The sequence below is a fragment of the Pararge aegeria genome, chromosome 23, assembly GCF_905163445.1.
Source record: "Pararge aegeria chromosome 23, ilParAegt1.1, whole genome shotgun sequence".
Taxonomy (NCBI): Eukaryota; Metazoa; Arthropoda; class Insecta; order Lepidoptera; family Nymphalidae; genus Pararge; species Pararge aegeria.
The window spans coordinates 1013223-1031795 of NC_053202.1; the positions used below are offsets into that span (position 1 = coordinate 1013223).

At 42.5% G+C, this 18573-nt stretch overlaps 1 protein-coding gene across 3 annotated transcripts in view; it reads right to left on the minus strand.

Annotated features, from left to right (window-relative positions):
* Positions 1 to 18573, minus strand: part of LOC120634187 (aminopeptidase N-like) — a 54632-nt gene that overhangs the window by 18583 nt on the left and 17476 nt on the right. For 2 of the 3 annotated variants that reach the window (XM_039904636.1, XM_039904638.1), the window contains exons 2-11: positions 16544 to 16710; positions 8017 to 8291; positions 6891 to 7049; positions 6726 to 6773; positions 5619 to 5781; positions 3964 to 4176; positions 3315 to 3524; positions 2651 to 2784; positions 1681 to 1879; positions 916 to 1114 (exon numbers count right to left, since the gene is read on the minus strand). In XM_039904636.1, coding sequence (XP_039760570.1) covers positions 916 to 1114; positions 1681 to 1879; positions 2651 to 2784; positions 3315 to 3524; positions 3964 to 4176; positions 5619 to 5781; positions 6726 to 6773; positions 6891 to 7049; positions 8017 to 8291; positions 16544 to 16702 — 1759 coding nt within the window. In that variant the 5' untranslated portion in view covers positions 16703 to 16710. Of the gene's footprint in view, positions 1 to 915; positions 1115 to 1680; positions 1880 to 2650; positions 2785 to 3314; positions 3525 to 3963; positions 4177 to 5618; positions 5782 to 6725; positions 6774 to 6890; positions 7050 to 8016; positions 8292 to 16543; positions 16713 to 18573 lie in introns of all 3 variants that reach the window. The other variant, XM_039904637.1, reaches the window with a different exon arrangement.

Consider the following 18573-nt stretch of genomic DNA (forward strand, 5'->3'; position numbering starts at 1 on the left):
GAGTTGACAAAGCTGTGGGAGAAGATACATTTTTATCCTTTCCCCGGCGATATAATTGTCTCCTGGCCATGCTAGCCGTGCTGATCTACACGAATGTGGGGTTAATTAAACTAATATATATATTTTTTAAATAAATAAATATACTACGACAATACACACATCGCCATCTAGCTCCAAAGTAAGCGTAGCTTTTGTTATGGGTACTAAGATGACTGATGAATATTATTATGAAAAATATACATAAACCCTTAGAATATACACATAAACACCCAGCCACTGAAAAACATTCATGCTCATCACACAAACATTTTCCAGTAGTGGGAATCGAACCCACGGCCTCGGGCTCAGAAAGCAGGGTCGCTGCAAACTGCGCCAATCGGCCGTCATATTATACGCAACATATCCATTGCGAAAATAATTAACATTTGCCAGAGTTATGGTGTGAAATTGTCAAACACTTTCAACTCCCCTCCCAAAGGGACTGTGCTGAATTTCGGAATTAAAAGTGTTCTATGTCCTACCCCGTAGTATTAACTCAAATTATACTAAGTTTTATAAGAATACATTCAGTAGTTTTATCGTGACGCGCGGCCAAGATATAAACAGACAGACAGATAGACAGTTTGTCTGTCAATGTACCTTCTACGCACGTATCGCTCCGAGACCGGAGCATCCTCAGGAGATGTTGACTTTACAATGAATTATTGTTAGGTCAGTAAAATAATTGTTGTTTATATATACGAGTATATTATAAATTACACCATACAGATTCTGCTACTGTTGACGGAGTATAGCAAATTAAGCTTAATTTTCATAAAATGTTATGGATTTCCGCAAAGTAACGCCTGCTTCCATCCAATATTTCTTTAACTTGTTAGCCTGCTGGGCCACTGAGAAGGAATGTGAAGCACCCACCGATCATGTCATAGTTGAACAGCACCCATTCGCCGGGCGCCGAGCCGTGCTCGAATTTGTGCTGCTGGGTCACACCCTCGTCGTCCGCCAGCCACTGCACGCGTTGGTTCGGTTGGTCCGCCTCCCGCTCGCACAGCACGCTCAGCGGCACCCACCAGGAAGACGTCGAGCGGGTTGCACCCAGGGAGAGGTAGCGTTTCTGGTGAGACGTACATTTTTGAAGTGAAACTCCTTTGTGGTTTGAAACTCGATAAAACAAAAATGCGTAACGATAAAGAAAAAACAACGATTGGGAGCTAGCAAATCTTGTACAAAGACTTTTTTTTTTAAATATTAATAGCGGGCAAACTAAACATCTGCAGCACCAGAGGAGCCACTGATTCGTTGCCGGCTTTTAAGGAATTTGTTTATCCGCTATTGAACAACCCTAGATTGTATTTTTGAGGAAACACATCAGATGGGAGATTGTTCCGTTATTTGCAAGTGCGCGGTAGAAATGATCTGGTATTTCGAATAGTAGAAGAATACCATCCAGGTGATGAGGGTGGAATTTATTTCTACGGCGTGAGGTGCGGTCAGAGAACAGGGAAGGAGGTATCAATGAAAACAACTCTTCAGAACACTCTCCATTATAGAGTCCATAGAACACACAAAGGTAAGAACAGAAGAAGGTTTTGCTCTGTTGAGCACACCAAGCTTTTTGGAAGCTAGTTAGATAAGACTACGGCTACAGGTCTATATGAAGCTGTTTTCACTATTTCTTACCTGTGTGATGGTAACGCTCTTGTCGGAGTAATCCCTGGTCACCGTGAGGAGGGGGTATCCGGTCTGCTTGGTCCAGGTGTCCATCACCTCTTTGACAGTGACGTTTCTGCTGAGGCCGCCGTGCTGTCGGTTAACCTCGGTCAGTTCCGCCCACAGGTCGTCTTGTTCCGCGTTTGAGTAGGAATGCTTCGTTAGGTAGCTGGAAAGAAGTACCAGATCAGTTACAGAAGGTACTTTGATGACCTCCTTGGCGCAGCGGTGGGCGCTTTGAGGGTCCGGGCGCGATTCCCGGCAGGGGAATTAGAGGGAATTTGTAATTTCAGAATTTTGGTCTGGTCTGGTGTTTTCACGCTCTTTAGTGCTTATTTTAAGAATTATCTAAGTAACCATTACCAAATGTCAACAGTTGTACAAGATATTGCTTTTCCCGAGGCCGGGGTGTTAATGGTTGAGGGGTTCTCCCAGCACTTCTCTATCAGCTTTTTTACTGTGACGAGCATAAATTGCGTAGCAGCCATATACCATAATCGGAGCACAACCCGGGTAATAGTAATTATTGTATTGTTCCGGTGGCCATCCATGGTCTTCATCATCATTCCACTTGACCATATGGTGTTTTTGGAAAGAAGATGTGCGAGTTCCTTTAAAAATACTCAAATTGTATGCCTATAATATTTAAAGAGTTCTCTCGATTTCTCCAGGAATATCTCTCTCAATAAATTTTCACCTAATTAAAATGGGAACACCTCTGAAGAAGATTGACGTCCAAGAAGATGGGCCACCTGATGGTAAGTGTGACCTATAAACAGAGGACCAGTTCACAGGGCATGCTGTGTCCATCAGCGTGAGGCGAAGGTGTACAGCATTGCAACAATGCTGCTTAGCGGCGCAAATAAGCATGGCGATAGTACTTCCCCGGACGAGCTGTCACAAAAAGCTTAACTACTTCTAAAATTCAAAGCAATCTTACTTGTGCAGAGCCTTCCTAAAGACATCTTCTCCGAGGAACATGAGCATCATCCGGATGACGGTCGCACCCTTGCGGTAGGAGATGGTGTCGAAGATCTCAGAGATGCGTTTCGGATCGTCGATTGCAACTGACACCTGACGAGGGAAGTTATTAATTACTAGCTTCTGCGTGAACTTCAGAATTGTTTTCTTACCACGGGAATTATATGGGAGAACGGTTTAGAAAGTACATGTCCGTCATAGCATACCACAATTTACATATAGCATACTAACTATGTGTCTCATAAGAAGTCTCAGAAACAATCTGCGGGCGATGGAGAACTCTATATGTCTACGTGATCAAATCGAGAATGAGGAGATCCGTAGAAGAACCAGAGTTACCAATATTGGTGTGGCAATGGACGGGGCACATAGCTCGCAGAACCGATGGACGTTTGGGTCCGAAGGTGCTGGAATGGAGACCAGGTACGGTTAAACGCAGTGTTTTAAACCTCCGACGAGGTGGACGGATGACATCAAGCGGGTCGCTGGGAGCCGCTGGAAACCAGCGGCCCAGGACCGTGGATTTTGGAACTCCCTACAAAAGTGTCTAGCAGTAGACGGCGATCGGTTGAAGTGATAATGATGATTCTTTAATGGTGCGGATTCCAGTAACGAGCACTTACGGGATGCGAGGACTCCAACGCGTCCAGCGACAGGATGGACAATGTGTTCTCGATGGCGTAGTTAAGCCGCGCGTGCCAGCTTGGCTCCACGGCACTCACTCCCACTGACGCCACGAACGTGGCGAAGCCCTCGTTGAGCCACAAGTCCGACCACCACTTCATGGTCACCAGGTTGCCAAACCACTGGTGGGCTAGCTCGTGGGCTACCACCTGAAAAGCGTTTGAGCTATTAAATTATACAAGCTGCTGTAAGTTGAAAGCAAACTAAATATGAAATAAGTGCTTTGTTTCCATTAATAGTTTGGTTCTGAAAGTGGGAACACTCTTGGTAAACGACCAAGGTAGCATAGAAAAATTACTGTAGAGGTTAAGTAAAAGTTGAGCGGGCTACTCTTTGATCTAGGTTGTTTGATGGTCGCTGATACAGATATAAAGTTGCGATGCTTCCTGCTGCTTTTATCCTGCATGCTTCGGAGTTCTCCGCAATGGTCTCAAAAGCGTGTGAAGTCTACCAATCCGCACTTGGCCAGCTTGGTAGACTGAGGCCTAAGCCCTTCTCATTCTGAGACACCTCTCACACTGGCCCGGGCTGGACCCGTACCCGAGACCAGGCCGGGTCAGTAATAAGTTATTGATGATGACGCTTTACCTCAGCAATTCTCTCCTTGTTCAGGAATGACGACTCTTTCTTGTCATACAACAGAGCAGTTTCCCTGTAGGTAATGAGACCCCAGTTCTCCATGGCGCCGGCGGCGAAGTCCGGGATGGCGATCATGTCTTGCTTCGGAAGCGGGAAGGACACGTTGAACCACTTCTCGAAGTAGGAGAGGACCTGCGGTCCGATTTTCGCGGCGTAGGTTGTCTGAAATAGAGATTTCATAATAATATTTCTGTGTATAATTAGAGTTCTGATAACGCCCGGATTATACTGAGTCCACCCGTTAAGGGAGACTCAGTATAATCCCCGGCATGCACCTCTTACTTCCGGAGCTATGTGCGATTTTAATTTGAGCAAGTAAATATCATTTTAGCAGCAAATAAAAACATCTTAAGGAAACCTACATGCCTGAGGGTTCTCCATAATCTTTCCAAAAGCGTGTGGAGTTTACCAATCCGCAATTGGCCAGTTTGGTGGACTGCGGCCTAATCCCTTCTCACACTGAGAAGACACGCGTGCAGGATAATGCTGATGATGATAATATCCTACACTTTGGGAGTCTCTAATAAAAGTATCAAACAATAAATTTTTATTTTTGCTTGAATATGGTACATGCAACATGTTTACATAGGTGTTAATTAATTTTTATAAGTGTCACATATCCTGCCAAGATTGGCGTGGAAAAATTTTTCGTTAATCATCACATTATTTTTCCACATTAAATAACAAGTTACATTGTTAATAGTGAAAACAGGAAATGACACAGAATTAATAAAAAATAATACTTAATAAATAAAATGAATTCATGAATGTCAATAATTTTCCATTTAGGTAGTCATTAATATGATAATAAAGTCTATCCAAAAGTTTGTCAAATAACACTGATTTGAAACCTGCAACAGGTAAAAGTTTCAGCGCATCTGGCAAGTGGTTGTAAATAAGTACAGCCATACAGTGTGCACTTTACTGGTGTCGGTGAGCTTTTGCATCGGTACACATAACTTAAGTTTATTCCTGTTATTCGGATTTCTTATGTTACTAAAGCTTTTAAATAGATGTGGGTTTTTCTTTACAATAATACACATTTCATATATATAGGCTAGGTAAAGGCAACACTTTCAGTGATTTGAAGAGCGGTCTACAGCTGTGTAGCATATCTACGCCATACAACGCCCTTATGCATTTCTTTCGTGCTCTAAATGCCCTTTCCCAATCCACTGAGTTACCCCATAATATTATCCCATATCTTAAGATGGAAGACACATATCCATGGTATGCCATCAGCGCGGCTTCATTGGTAGTAAGTACATTCAATAGGAACTCAGATATACTGAGGTTTCAAAAAAACTTAGACCAGCATTTGGGCATAGTTTCCAACTCAGTTTCTAGGTAAGGTTGTCTTTAAAATTATTGAAAATCAAAAGCTTATACGCAGAAGATATCAGACATAAAGTATACAAAACATTTGGGCATTCACTTTGTTGAATTCACTTTTGGCCGGGGTCTGATGCATATAAGAATATCCCTTCCATTTTTCTTTACTCTTTTAGATTAATCATGAACAATGGGGGAATCTGTCTCTCGAAAACTCTGCCTTGGGGGGAAACCAAAGGTTCTACAATACGGGTAGTACAATATATATATACCTGATCGATGGCATCATTTCTCGCCCATATCTTGAAGTTCGTGTGAGAGAGATCCTTCGGGCTCTCCACGTACGAGAACAAGGATATCACGTACGCAACCAGGTAGGTCGACATTGGCACTGACTTTTCGAACTGGTCCCAGACGAAGATAGATTTGTCTTTTCTGAAAATTATGATAACTGAAATAATTTTCTGACTCAAAAATTTGAATAGGGCAGAAATACCATTAAAATTATCACACTTACGACCGATGAACGTTCATAACCGGAGATACGTATAGAAACGAAAGTAGAATATACAGGGTTTAGTAAAAAATATGAAAACCTCTCTGCCTTTAGTTGTTAACATTAAAACCAAACAACTTTTCCTGAGACTATTTTTCAAAACGATAGTTTGTAAAATATTTTACATAGCTACTCTACTTGTTACTACTCTGTAATGTAAAATAGCGCGCGCACCACGACTGTATCGTGAATGCTCGCAGCGGTTGGGCAACAGGGACATGTACCTATTTGGTTTCACAGTGTAATGTCACTTTACAGAAATAACATAATTTATTATTTTTTTTTTGTATGAAATAAATTAATACTGAATTTCGAAAAGTCGTAGAACAAAAGTTGTTTGTTTTAATTATAGGAACGACAAGGCCGAAAGGTTTGTGGTATATTTTATATAACCCTGTATATACAAGGTTTATAACGCTTTTTAAATTAAAGATAACTTTTATGTTAAAGTTATCTTTAAATTAAAAATCGTTATTTTCGAGAGAACGTTATATTAACAAGTTACGTTAACAAGACTTAAACTTATATAACGTTATGCGTTATACGAGATATAAGTACAAGAGATACAAGTCATTTTGAATTGTATCTCTGCTTGAATTATTGTTTAGATTGCTTTAATAATCCGTGACCCGCATATATTAAAAATAAACGTAAACACAGCTGATCTTATGGTTGTCATCGCGTAATTTTCAACGAAAACTTGGTCGATTATTTTTCAAATAGCTTTAATATATGGTAATACTCTAGCTTAGCAGAAAAAGCAGCTAAGCTTGTATATTATATACACACACACATTGAACAGAAAGAAGATTGAATTACTCACTTGAACGATTTCGCAATAGTTTCCCAAGGCCAGTGTTTTTCGAGGGAACTGAAATTAGACCAAAATTTAACACAAAATAGAAATAAAAATAAAGTAGGTACTAAAAGACGTCAATAATGTGCAAGATAATATTCTTTTAACGCGTTTTATATATAATATACGTACTTATCATTGGACGAAGAAGCCAGCGGCATGTTGGAGATGGCGGTGTAGTTCTTATTGTGGGCGATATTCAGCGAGAAGGTCGCCTTAAACATTGGCTCGTCGAAGCAGGGGAAGGCTTTTCGGGCTGAAATGGCCTCGAATTGTGTCGTCACCAAGTACCTGAATAGATAAATCTTTAGAGCAAAGGGCTTTTTAAAAGTCAAAGTCAATGGAAGTATTTTTCAAGTCGCTTAATGAAGTAGTATTTTGTCAATGTTCTGTTTAAGAATCGACCTCCCCGGCGCTACCGTGAGCGCTGTGATCTCAAGCTGGAGGTTCCGGGTTCGATTTCCGGCAGGGAAAATTTGGGAATTTATAATTTCTGAATTTTATCTGGTCTGGTCTGGAGGAAGGCTTCGGCCGTGGCTAGGTATCACCCTACCGGCAAGCACGAGCCGCTAAGCGATTTAGCGTTCCGGTACGATGTCAACCGATTAGAGGTATGGTTAGCAGGTTAGCCAAATTCGAGGTAGAATCTTGCCCATCAGGTCTCATGCGGGGTTCTGAGGCCTTGCGACAACACCTCCCACCTCTGGTGGATCCGGCCCTGCCCGACAACAAAACTGTCTACGCGAATCCAGCGTTCAGACGCTAGAGTGGTGCGGGCAGAGACAAATGTGGAGGCTTCTGAAGGAGGAAAAAACCTATGCATCCTAGTGTAGCTTACGGGGCACTTTGGGCTTAACAGGGACATGTTCAACCTAAAGCGGCAGATCTATGCAGACCTTGCAAAGAGGCTGCGGAGACGCCGCTGCACTTAATCTGTTCCTACCCCGCGTTGATGCATAAACGCAGCACTCTTTTGGGGAAGTACTCGTATATAATACAACCAGAAGGTGCTAAGCTTCTTCCAGTAAGGAAAATTTTGCTGTTCTTGGCGGCGACCAATGCTCGCTGAGAGATCTAAACAGCGGTGTTACAATAGATCGTAACCAGTCGAAGTGACCCCAGGGTCCAGGCGAACTGTGCCGCAAGCAGAAGAAGAAGAAGATTAGCTTGTGCTACGGGTACCTACATTCATAAATTTTATGAATAATATACATAAATACTTAACTAAGACATGTTTAAAATAGAAAAATAAACTCACTCAGTCTGTTGGCTCTTCTTATTGATATAAGAGCTGACGTAGGCGCCGTCCAAACCATTAACCAGGTTACCGAAGAAAGGTATTGTGAGGGTGTAATTAGCATTTTCTTCCAACTCCTTGTTCAGGTCTATGATTAAGAAGTTGTATGTATCGTTCAGTTTAACTTCTGACACTGTGATAGGCTCGCTGTCGCCGGTCACTGTTATCTTGTCACCGATCACTTCAAAATCTTGCGCGTGCAGAACTATTTTTGGTGTGTTCTTCTTTGCTGTCAACTGAAAAAAAAACATATTCACACCACTCGCTCATCATCACATCAACCCGTTACCAGCCACTACACAGCACGGATCTCCTCCCACAAATAGAAGGGGTTAAGGTCCACCACACTGGCCCAGTGCGGATTGGTGGACTTCACACAACTTTAAAAACATTATGTAGAACTCTCAGGCATGCAGGTTTCCTCACGATGTTTTCCTTCACCGTTGAAGCAAGTGATATTTTAATTACTTAAAACGCACATAACTTAGAAAAGTTAGAGATGCGAGCTGGGATTCGATCTCGGATCCCCGGAAGTGAAGTCCGCTTTACCACACCACTCGCTCGACAAGGCCTAATTCCAAGATGAAGGCCCTAGTGTAAGATTTACTATCTCGCAATCGAGAAGTCAAAATATAAAAAGTTATATGAAGAAGCTCTATACCGTCACTCGTTTTAAAGTTGCAAGTAGTTATACCTGATTTTTATTTTACAAACCACAGAATTAAGAACATCCAGAACCCTCATTCAGCTATTATGGCATGCAGTGCATTGTTTCCAAAAACAGTAAAAACACCCCGCGCACGTCTCACTTCACACCCACGGAATGTTGCTAGCTCACAAACTTTTCCCATTTTCCCCATTTTGTGATAAACGTTTAGAACATTAGGGGTAAAATAATTACTGTCAACTGCTAAATGGAGTGGGTGACTAACTGCCTGATAGAGAAACACTACTAAAGTGGAGTGGTATTTGATGCTTCAATATTAGTCGTGTACACGGTTAATTTATGTTGTTAATTGTTGTGCTAGAAACCTTCCAACCTTCCAAATCAAAAGCCCTGAAGTATCTTAGGCAAATTTGAGCTTTATTTCAATATAGACAAAATAATCCCTATATTTATTACCTTGAATAAACCATCTTTGTATATAATTTTCCTTAAACAATGTACTACGCGACAATCTTTCCCCAAAATGAAAACAAAGATGTCGCAATAAATTTTGGCAAAGCGCGCCGAATCTGTACACAAAGGTGCGACGAATGCATTGTATGCGATACCCAAAACATATTATACACGTATTTCTTTACAATTTGGTCGCAGGCGACAGTTTTTAAAATCTTTACATAAAAACATCTTGGAATATTTATGTCCATTGGGATTTACTAAAGTGCAACGACCTGGGGAACGATTGTCACAGTTACAAAATTCTGCTAATATTTCATATATGAACTTTTTTATTTCTATACGTTAAAAATGACTGGACCCTTTTGGCTAAAATTTATGAAATACTCATTCCTGCAGAATTAACTTTAGAAAATTAACTCGAAAAAGAGCCATATGCTGAGTTTCTGGCCGGTTCTTCTCGGTAGAATCCTCTTTTTCGAACCGATGCTTTGGTGGGGTCCCTACAAACAGCCTGACTTGACGTTTTAAGTTAAAAGTGCTTATAAACTGGGCCTACTCGAAACAAATAAATTTAGAATTTCGAATTTTTTTTTTAAACAGATAGAGTTGGCGTTTTAAAGGTGCTTATAAAATTATAAATGGCCCTCGCTGGGAATTGAACTTAAGCCAGCGCTTACTGCGCGCCGAAATGCGAAATCATGATCATTTGGTCACGGGCCACTAATGTCGGTGACGCAACGCTACGTTTATTGGAAGCAAGGCCCGTGGGCGATACAAAACAATAAAAAAAACAACAATGCGTCAAACTGGTTTGAATTACAGGCGGGCGTGAATAAACGTTGTTTACCGATTGCCTTGACCACTGCACTAAGGGAAATCAGCCGTGTGATATAAAAACACACACACATAGTTTCCATGGCCGAAATCGGTCACGGTGGTCAATCTTCAGAGAGATTTTCCAACTACGCGGAAGATGTTATAGTGACCTGCAGTCTGTTTTTCTTATCCTAAGGTTGCCTAGAAGAGATCGCTCTTCTAGGCAACCTTAGGATAAGAAAAACTTCGGTCTTTTTGAGAAATAAATGTCTTTTAGCCGAAGCCGAATGTACAGAATTCGATTCGTTACAATTTTATTACGGCTTTAATTTATTGCTGCTGTTTTTACTACACACTACACTATATATATACCTAATGTTTCATGTACTTAGTTGTCTGGTGGTACCATGAATTTCTTGATAGAAAACCCCAATAGTCCAAGTGTTTACTTATGACACCTCTACTGAAGATAATAGACCGACACGCGCATAGTACCTACCCACGCTACGCGACGCGTATTTAATAAAGTAACAGGAGTCACACGATTTCAATTTTGCATGTGATGTTCAGGATAAATCCCAGACACAGTACATAATAAATAAATAAATCTACTACGACAATACACACATCGCCATCTAGCCCCAAAGTAAGCGTAGTTTGTGTTATGGGTACCAAGCTGTTGAATATTTGTATGAATATAATACACTTAAATACTTACAATATACAAATAAACGCCCAGACACTGAAGAACAATTGTGTTCATCACACAAACATTTTCCAGCTGTGGGAATCGAACCCACGGCCTAGGCAGGACGCTGTCTTCTGAGTCCTAACTCAGAAGACAGCGTCCTGCCCAAGGGTCGGAGGTTGCAATAAAGCTTTATCCACCACGCCAAAAATAAAAGGGTCGCTGCCCACTGCACCAGCCGGCCATAATGTACCTCTAAAGCCTGCGAAGTATTGTTTCGGTTTTCATCTATACGTTTTACAGCTTCATTGAGATGTCGAACGTACTTACTCGTTATACCGTAATTGTTATTCGCGATGCATCGAGGCAATGCTATGTTTGAAGGTTCTCTACTTAATACGCGAGCCCATGACCGTAGGTTTTAATATGTACTAGTAGTTACTATGACTTCTAGGTTATATACAATTAGAAATGCATTTAAAAAGGAGGTAGTTTTATAGCATTTTAAGTTGGAAGGATCGTCGCAATATTGCTTATTTATTATCTTTGTGATCATCATCCCATTACTGGCAGAACACGGGTCTTCTACAATGAGAAGGGGTTAATTAAGGCTGTAGTCCACCTCGCTGGCCCAGTGCGTATTGGCGGGCTCCACACACCATTGAGAACATTACGTAGAACTATCAGGTATACAGGTGATGTTTAAATAACCTAAAAAAACGCACAAAACTTAGAAAAGTTAGAAATGCGTGCTAGGATTCGAACTCGGCCCTCCGAAAGTGAAACCGAAGTCCTACCAGCTAGGCTATCTTATACCGCTTATTCAAACACGATATCCATAGAGGCTAAAAGTTAATTGATAAACAAACCTAGAATAAAAAATTACCCATCGATTAAAATATCGATTTACTATATCTGTCGGCGACTAGCTTTTACATTAGTTTAGAATAATTAATATAAGTAGGAAAAGTAGTTGCATAATTATAAGCGATTAGCATTTAAGATATTTTGGTAAGGTAGATATTATTTAAATGTTAAATAGACGATTATTTAGTAATATAGTTAGAGTGAATAAGAAATATTATTAAATAAAGAGTCTCCATTGGCGGTCGAGTACTTTCACGCTCGATAGCTCACCAAGAGTTCTCGACCGAGAAATTAATATAAATAGACCACTCTGACGAACGCCAGTCAGTCGTCCCGGAGCATTGAATCAAGAAACATCTCGTCTTTTATTGCGAAGAACATCCTGAAACCATCAAGAACGGTGTCGCTATCCCCACCACGGGCTACGACTACCTGAACACGGAAGAACTCACGACCGGAGTGCGCAGCAGACGGGCGCCGACCAGCGCACGAGACAGAGCTCCAACTCAGTCTCAGAACATAAGGCAGGGTTCTTATACCTGCCTTATTTCGCGCCTCGTCACCCAGTGGGACACGTTCCCTTGGCGTTGGTTCGGCATAAAACGCCGACGCGCCGCAACAGTTGGTCCTTCGAGCCGGATATATTGAAGAAGAATTCCTGTCGTGAGGAGAATTTGAAGCCTAGAATAAGGATCTGGAGAGATGCCTCTCTCTAGGTCAATGAAGGATGTGCTCCGCGCGGCCTCTCAGCGAGAAGAGAAGGCGATTACGCGCAGAACACAGGAGACATCAGAACACATAGCTACAGATTCTTCGCGAACTGAATCACCAGGAGCCACCGGGATGAATATCAATGTCTCCAGAAATACAGGGGAAGATCGACTCAAGCAGCAGACCGCTGGGAAAGAACTGACAGAGCGAAAGAACCTTCTAGAACAAGAGGCCATGAAGAACAGTTCCGTAATGACTGTTGTGCCTGGAGGTTCAGTTCGCGCGAAATCATTTCGATCCAAGAAATCTGCAGCCAGGCTTCGAAAATTGGAAGCAGAAGAAGAACTGCTGCAAATAGAATTGAAACTAGCTTGCGTCAGGCTTCAGAAACAGCAGATCATGGATTATGAAGCAGACTATCTGGAGGAGGAACCTGCCTCGGAAGACAGATCAGTCCAAGCCCAGAAATGGATGGAGACTTCTTCTTTGACCGAAGTCAAAGATGAAATCTCTGGGCAACTGACAGAAGACTGTCAAACACTGGCTGTAAAGACTGAACATCCTGCAGCACCTACAACTCAGGCTTATATTACAGCTGGCGCTATAAGACAAGCATTTGAGAGTCACATATCGTCAGCAGCAAGACCATCCCCTCCGGCTCATCATCAAGATAATCAAGAACTACCCTACTACGACGGAAATAGCTCAGAATGGGTGGATTTCAGAGTGGTGTCCGATGACATTTCAAAGGCGTACACACCGACGCAGAACATGACGCGATTGAGAAGAGCTTTAGAAGGAGCGGCAAGAAATACATTCCTGAGCTTGCTTAACCCAGATGCCACTCCAGATCGAGATATGAAAGCTCTTCAACGTCGCTATGGAAGACCAGAATCACTTATGGCAGGAGAACTGTATCGAATTAAGACTATTCCGAACATTAAAAAGGATCCAGTAATGGTGCAAGAAATAGTTGAGAAGTTGCCATCGTATCTGAAGTTCCAGTGGTACGATGCCCAGGAAGGCCAAGAACCAGCAGATCTCGCATTGATGGCATCATTTCTCAACCTTCAAGCAGACAGGTGCGGAGCTTGCGAACCACTTGAGAAAAAGAAGGAGCCACGCGAACACGAATTGACACACACTGAAATTGAAACTTACGAAGAGGACATAAACTACAAAGAACGAGGAAAGAAACTGACGGTCCACCCAGATTTTGATGACAAGACTAGAGTTGCCGATATAAGACTAGAAAATATCTTCGACATCCTAGTTCCAGAGAGTTGCCATGAAAAACATCGCCGAATCTCAAGAATGGTGCTACGCACGGGGGGGAGACTGTCGGCGACTAGCTTTTACATTAGTTTAGAATAATTAATATAAGTAGGAAAAGTAGTTGCATAATTATAAGCGATTAGCATTTAAGATATTTTGGTAAGGTAGATATTATTTAAATGTTAAATAGACGATTATTTAGTAATATAGTTAGAGTGAATAAGAAATATTATTAAATAAAGAGTCTCCATTGGCGGTCGAGTACTTTCACGCTCGATAGCTCACCAAGAGTTCTCGACCGAGAAATTAATATAAATAGACCACTCTGACGAACGCCAGTCAGTCGTCCCGGAGCATTGAATCAAGAAACATCTCGTCTTTTATTGCGAAGAACATCCTGAAACCATCAAGAACGGTGTCGCTATCCCCACCACGGGCTACGACTACCTGAACACGGAAGAACTTACGACCGGAGTGCGCAGCAGACGGGCGCCGACCAGCGCACGAGACAGAGCTCCAACTCAGTCTCAGAACATAAGGCAGGGTTCTTATACCTGCCTTATTTCGCGCCTCGTCACCCAGTGGGACACGTTCCCTTGGCGTTGGTTCGTCATAAAACGCCGACGCGCCGCAACAATATCGATTAACATTATCGATTAAAACATCGATTTACCTTATCGATTACAATATCGATTATAACATCGATTAAAATATCGATTAACCTTTTCGATTACGGTATCGATTACGATATCGATTACAATATCGATTACGATATCGATAACTTAAGTTAGTAATATCGATTACAGTTATCTATTAAAATTCCGATATTGATATCGAAATCGATTTTGATCGTGATATCGATTTTCGAATTAATCGCGAGGATCAAAAATTTCCGGACTAAACTTAAGCAAAAAATGTCGAGCGGACGATCTACCTATTCCCCACTCCCTCGGCTTCGCAACTATCTTCATCCTGTTACAATCGTGTAACCATGTGCGCGCGCATTTCGTTACATTGTATAATTTCACTCCCATGATTTTTCCTAACTTTGCTAAAGAAGTATAACTTCAAAAAATCTTTTTAAAAACTTCACGCGGTACTTTTTATAATGAACACACAATAAATTTATCAGTATCCGATTCTTTAACAGTTTTCAATGACAATGTGAGATGGTGATAACAAAAAAAAGAACCGGCTAAGTTTTTGTGGGCTTCTTCAACTTAAAACTATAGCGGTCTAACCGCGTTTGGAACCCTCGTAGCTTTAGTTTTAAGTTGACGAATTTAGTTATCGCCATCAACTCACTTCTATGTCATATTTTACGTGTAATGTACGCATCAAAAGTGCCATCTTTGTGCCTATTTGAATAAAGAAATATTTGATTTTGACTTTTGATTTTGAGTAGTACCCTACCTACCTACTACACCTAAATTAAATGCCACACGTTTCTCAAATAAATTGTTCCTACGGGACGTTTTAAAAATAAAGACAAACGCGTACGACGACGAAGTCGCGGGAAACAGCTAGTTATTAGTTAAATACAATATTTTAGTGTTGTAACCAATTCTACGTGACGGAGCAAAAGGGACGGGGCGACGGAATTATAAGACACCTGTGAAGAACAAAGTTATATTTAGAATGCATTTAGTGACACGTGGGACATTTTCAATTACTTGATAATGTCCCACGCAGTAGAAGCAATAGCTGGACCACCTGAGCGGTTGATACGGCGTCACCGGGGAGTGGGGCGAGCGCGAAAGCTCGCCATGAGAAGACCCCCAGGGCTCGACGACATCGGGGGGTTGACAATGGTTTTGCTTTTTCGGAAGGACACTTGCCGATAACCACCTGAGGGGTTGCTACAGCGTCACCGGGGGAGTGGGGCGAGCGCGAAAGCTCGCCATGAGAAGAGCCCCAGGGCTCGACGACATCGGGGGGAGTGTGGGAGACGTAGACCCGAGGGTGCCTCCTGCGAGGACTCGGACCTCGGCTCGGTTCGAGGTTAATCTGACTGTTGGTGGACTTTTGGACTAATCATAGTTTAGTCGGAACGCCCCCGTGACCGTGGTAAGGATACACGTCCGGATGACGTCAGAAATAGGGGCCCTCGTCTTCGCCGGCGAAGACGCTGTGTTTGTTGCGTGTGTGTTGTTGGGACACGTTGTCGGTAGTTATTTTATCGTCAGGGTCGTCAAGGACATGCTACGGACGTCGCCGCTTTGGCTCGACGTCGGGGACGGGGGTATAAGTGGACGCCTCGGCCACTAGGGGGTTGGGGTGTCGGACTGCATTTTCAAAGTAGGTCTTTGATAATGGTTTCATGTACTGGGCTATGGTGGGAAGAGCGAGGTCTCGGTGGAGGTCTACATTGCGCATGAAACACGGACTGTCCGTGGTCATATGCATAAACTTGTTCTGCAGGACTTGAAAGCTCCTGTAGGAGCTGTGAGGGCGATGGGCGAATACGACGCTGGCGTATGTCATAATGGGACGTATGCACATTTTATACAAGGTTATCTTGTGACGGAGGGATAATTTGCTTTTGCAGCAAATCATCGGATATAGACGACCCATCACAAACGCAGCCTTGTTGCGGGCCTTGCGAATGTGTGCGGTGAAGTTCGTTCTATGATCGAACGTTACTCCCAGGTATTTGGCCTTGTCTTGCCAGGTTGACAATGGTTTTGCTTTTTCGGAAGGACACTTGCCGATAACCACCTGAGGGGTTGCTACGGCGTCACCGGGGGAGTGGGGCGAGCGCGAAAGCTCGCCATGAGAAGAGCCCCAGGGCTCGACGACATGTCAGCCATGGCACCGTGTTGTACTAGTGGAAAAAAATCTCTTTAGCGCGATTTACATTTCACGCAACTACAACAAACGCCATCTAGTGTTAGCAGGTCAATATAGCGTTTAATTGTAATGTTACAGTGTTTATTCGTTACTGTCATCATGTCTATTTCCAGGCGGGCTCTAAGGATTTTTGCGCTAACCTATTCCGCGTCACTTACCAGGATATCAACAACGCCGAAGAAGCTGAAGTTAGTGTGCGGGTCGACGTCGTAGGCCAGGCGCACGTCGTAGTGCGCAGGCGAAACGTCGCGCGGCAACAGGTATTGGCAGCTGAGCTGGACTGCCGCCAGCAGCCACGCGGCAGAGAGCCACCCCATACTTGAAGCTGGAACAAGTGAATTCAATGCAATGACAACAGTTTTTACTTTTATAATATGACTACTTAGCTGTTGCCCGCGACTTCGTCTGCGTTTGATTTTGTTTTTTCATGTGGCATTAAATTTTGTTGTAGATCTAAAAAAATTTAAAGTATGTAGTATCGCTAAGCCTTAAATGAGGGGTTTGCTGCTGTCCGCTGAGGAGTTCAGTCCTCTATCTCCAACCACAGTTTGGGCAAAATTAAACACATATTATAACCTCTATAGTACAAAAATAATTATTTAAATCAGACAGACACTGGAAAACATTCATGCTCATCACACAAAAAAATTCCAGTAGTGGGAATCGAACCCACGGCCTTGGACTCAGAAAGCAGGGTCGCTGCAAACTGCGCCAATGGGCCTTAAAAATAAATTTTGAATTTTTTGAATTTTACTAACTGTTACCGGGGGCGGAGTTTGAATCCCAACACGCACGTTTAACTATTCTAAGTAATGTTCGTTTTTAAGCAATTAAAATATCAATTGCTTCATAGGTGAAAGAAGACATCGTGAGGAAACCTGCATACCTGAGAGTTTTCATACTGTTCACAAAGGTGTGTGGAGTCCACCAATTAGCACTGAGCCAGCGCGATGGATTACGGCGTTAACTCCCAGTGGCGTGCACTGAGTTATTTACCTTTCCCCGGACGTCCAATAAAGCCAACGAGAGGGACATGCCGTGGTGGTTTTTAGTTCGGGTAAACGAGTCCCACATAACCTCTGTCCAGCTTAAAAGAACAGAGGTAGCCATAAAGCTTTTCCACCACGACAAAAAAAAAAAAATGGTTATGCACAGCAGTAAGATTGCATCAAATGGCAAAAATCCTCCTCCTATACGAGTTATATATAAACTTTAGGGTAGGCAGTGCTTTGTGCATGTATGAAGTGCACGCCACTGACCCCTCCTCATTGTGGGAGGAGACCCGTGCCCTGTAGTTGTCCGGTAGTGGGTTAATATGATGAACTCCCAACTAACTGCATGCGAAAAATCAAATTGTTTGTTTGCTTAGTTAGGGGGTAAAGGGCAAACAAACAAAAAGACAAACAAACTTTCGCATTTATAATGTTAGTGAGAATTCATGTAGGCCTATCACACCCCTGGCCTGTGAACACTTTGTGGAGTCATCTGTAGTGAGTATTATAGTTTTTTTTGCGACAAATGTTAATGCGAATCAAATATTAGTACCTATTTTGTTAGTATTGTGTGAATAGTGAAGTAACAGATAAGATAGTTATTAGGTGTAATAGATACCAGTGGAAAGGACTCTTATCAACAAGCTATGCAGTTTCTAGTATTAAGGCAACTATCTGCTTCAACGGTGAAGGAAAACAACGTGAGGAAACCTAATGTTCTCAAAGGTGGACTCCACACCACCAATCCGCGCTGTGCCAGCGTGGTGGACTACGGCTTTAACCCCTTCTCATTGTGGGAGGAGACCCGTGCCCTGTAATTGGGCGGTAATGGGTTGATACGATGAAGAACGCGAACAGCAGCTAGTTAATATAGACCATCAACTGTGAAAAATTATCTAAAAATTGTGGAGTGAGCGGATAAACAGGCAGAACCAGACAGCGACTTTCCTACTATGTGAAGAAGATATGATGTTTGTCCGTGAAAGGTCGCGAAGGTCGAGTGGCAATGACCGCGCTCCAAAGTAGGCTTACCTCTTAACATCTCATTATGTGTAGGCGTGAATGACGTAAGTGTCAACGACTTCCGTCCACATATACCGTATTCACAATATAAAAAAAGAAAAATTGGTTTTTCAAGTAGGCCTAGTTTGAACGGTTGGTGATGCGAGGACAGGTCGAAAAAAAGGGCAGGAGGG